This window comes from Lactuca serriola, chromosome 3 (assembly GCF_051521515.1).
Source record: "Lactuca serriola cultivar US96UC23 chromosome 3, Lser_US96UC23_V15, whole genome shotgun sequence".
In the NCBI taxonomy this organism is placed as follows: domain Eukaryota; kingdom Viridiplantae; phylum Streptophyta; class Magnoliopsida; order Asterales; family Asteraceae; genus Lactuca; species Lactuca serriola.
The window spans coordinates 51,317,493-51,320,360 of NC_136410.1; the positions used below are offsets into that span (position 1 = coordinate 51,317,493).

Here is a 2,868-nt window from a genome sequence, read left to right on the forward strand (position 1 = left end):
TTTTTCTATATTTCTTTAGGTTTAAATACCCAGGCATTATGTACATTGTAACTATCTTCTCCACATTGAATAATACACGAAAACCTTTGCCTAGATTATCCTCTCTGTAAAATCTTCCCTTGCCATCTTTGTTTTGCAGGAACCTCGTGAAGAGTCTGTCAAAACCAACAAAGTGGTATCAGAGCTTTCAGGTGCATGCCCAAGTACCAGTCTCGAGAAGAGATGTCAGGAAGCAATGGTGATAAAGACGGACAAATTACCCTCCATTATCCAATGTTATCCATGAATAATTACGGGGCATGGGCAATCAAAATATGTGTGTTCATGCAAGCCCACGGTGTATGGGAAGTTGTTGAGCCTCGAACAGCCAACACGGTGGTAGAGGCAAAGAAGGACAAGATGGCACTGGCGGCCATCTATCAAGGAATCCCTGAAGAGTTTGTCATGTCGTTGTCTGAAAAGAAAACAGCCGAAGAAGCATGGGAAGCCCTGAAAACAATGTTCGTAGGGGCAGATAGAATGAAGACTGCAAGAGTTCAGACCCTAAAAGCTGAGTTTGAGGCTATAATCATGAAGGAGACAGAAAGTGTTGATGATTTTGTCGCAAAGGTAACCAATTTTGTCAGCACCATGCGCACTTTGGGAGAGATTGTAGATAAGGTCCATGTGGTGAAGAAGTTGCTCATGGCAGTATCATCAAAGTTCCTTCAAATTGCTTCAACTCTTGAACAATTTGGGGACCTAGACACAATGAGTGTGGAGGAAGTGATAGGTCGATTAAAATCCCATGAAGAGAGGATGAAGGGGCATGGAGACACTGATGATCGAAAACTTCTCTTGACTTATCAAGAGTGGTCAGAAAGAACTAAGAAAAAGGGAGAAGGTGAATCCAAATCTAAGTCAAATCGAGGAGGATTTGGAGGTTCACGAGGCGAGGCAGGGGATGAGATCGAAACAACGGTGGTCGTGGTGGTCAAGGAAGGGGTGGCTTACATCAACAACGAGAAAGGAGTAAAGGTTCATCCGGTAGCCAAGACAAAAGTGGGATACAGTGTTGTAACTGCCAGGATTTCGGGCATTACGCAGTTGAGTGTAAGAACCCAAGAAAGGAGAAGAGTCATGAAAATAATTTGATACATGAAGACAATGAACCTGCACTACTACTTTCTTCTCTTGTAAAAAAAGAAGAGTCTGGTGAATTATTCCTAAATGAAGAAAATGTGAGCCCAAAACTGAAAACCAAAGGTAGGGAGGCAAATCAGTCGATGTTATGATATCTTGATATAGGTGCAAGCAATCACATGACCGGTGATAAAAAGAATTTTTGTGATCTGAACAAGAAAATACAAGGGTATGTCAAATTTGGAAATGAATCCAAAGTTAGAATTGAGGGCAAAGGCTCAATAATTTTTCAGTGTAAGAATGGAGAGCAGAAAACTCCAAGAAGTGTACTACATACCTGACTTGTGCAGCAACATCATTTGTCAGAGAATGGAGATGAGATCAAGATAAAGGAGCCAATTTTGTGGATTCATAACAGAACGGGTAGATTACTTATGAAGGTGAAGAAGTCCCCAAATCGTCTATACAAAATAGAACTTGAAGAAGTGAATCAAAAGTGCATGATTGTTGAAATTGGAGATCCAATGTGGCTGTGGCACACAAGGTTAGGTCATGTGAACTTTACCTCACTAAAATTGATGTCTAAAAAGGGCCTGATTGAAGGAATTCCCAAGATGGTGATCCCATCAAGACCATGTGAAGGATGTCTCATTGGGAAGCAAACTCGACTCCCATTTCCATCGAGTACAAGTTTTAGGGCAAAGAAAAGATTGGAGCTCATACATGGTGATCTGTGTGGGCCTGTTACACCACCAACAGCAGCTGGAAATAGGTATTTCATGTTGCTAGTAGATGATTTCAGTATAGTAATGTGGGTGTACCTGCTAAAATCAAAAGATGAAGCATTTCAGACATTTAAGAATTTCATAACAAAGGTTGAAGTAGAGACAGGTGAGTAGATGAAGGCATTTAGAACAGATCGAGGAGGGGATTTCCTCTCAAATCAATACACCATGTATTGTAACAATATCAGGCTCAATCCGCACTATACAACACCCCACTCTCCACAACAGAATGGGGTGGTAGAAAGGAGAAATCGGTCTGTACTGGAGATGGTTAGGAGCAGCCTAAAAACAATGAATGTACCAGATGTGATAGAGTAATTTAGAAGTTGTTTTTTCTATTTTATTAGGCAAGTTTTATTTTGAGTAGGAAGAATAAATCAACACCACGTAAGGATGTATTACCTGGTCTCTAGCTAGTAGTTAGTAGTCCTTATTTTTCTGCATTTCTTTAGGTTTAAATACCCAGGCATTATGTACGTTGTAACTATCTTCTCCACATTGAATAATACACGAAAACCTTTTCTTAGATTATCCTCTCTGTAAAATCTTCCCCTGCCATCTCTGTTTTCTAGGGACCTCGTGAAAAGCCTGTCAAAACCAAAATAAACAAGGTGATGGATGAAGGAAATGGTAAAAATGGTGCATCAATAAAAGCTCAGAACGTTGATGATGACCATAAAGCAAAGGTGAAAAGAAGAAAAAATGCACCAATTCCAGTTGCCTATTTCCCAATTGGCTCAAACTTTTCTTGCTTGTGAATGTAAAAAAACAGTCCAATTAATTACATCACGAATTGAGCTTTACTATGCTCTATAATGGATCGAGTACTGCTATTAATGCATGGAGCTGCTTATAAAGAAGAATGAGAGAAACTCTATAGTAACTAGTAAGTATGTATGTACCACTTTAAGGTGAATAATTAGTTTGGCAAATTAGTTTTATTTAGTAACATAATATCTTG

At 39.5% G+C, this 2,868-nt stretch overlaps 1 protein-coding gene across 1 annotated transcript; it reads left to right on the forward strand.

Annotated features, from left to right (window-relative positions):
* Positions 1-222: 222 nt before the first annotated feature.
* On the forward strand, positions 223-2,665 carry LOC145095248 (uncharacterized). Its single transcript, XM_079033162.1, has 4 exons — positions 223-1,092; positions 1,473-1,997; positions 2,096-2,161; positions 2,480-2,665. Exons 1-4 carry the CDS (start codon positions 223-225, stop codon positions 2,663-2,665), a joined length of 1,647 nt encoding a protein of 548 aa, XP_078889288.1.
* The last annotated feature ends 203 nt before the right edge of the window (positions 2,666-2,868 follow it).

Excerpts from the sequence above, each read along its gene's own strand:
- LOC145095248 (XM_079033162.1), top strand. The coding sequence starts at position 223 with ATGTCAGGAAGCAATGGTGATAAAGACGGACAAATTACCCTCCATTAT. Across the intron at positions 1,998-2,095 it reads TTAAGAATTTCATAACAAAG|GCTCAATCCGCACTATACAA; the intron begins GTTGAAGTAGAG and ends TAACAATATCAG. Across the intron at positions 2,162-2,479 it reads GTGGTAGAAAGGAGAAATCG|GGACCTCGTGAAAAGCCTGT; the intron begins GTCTGTACTGGA and ends TCTGTTTTCTAG.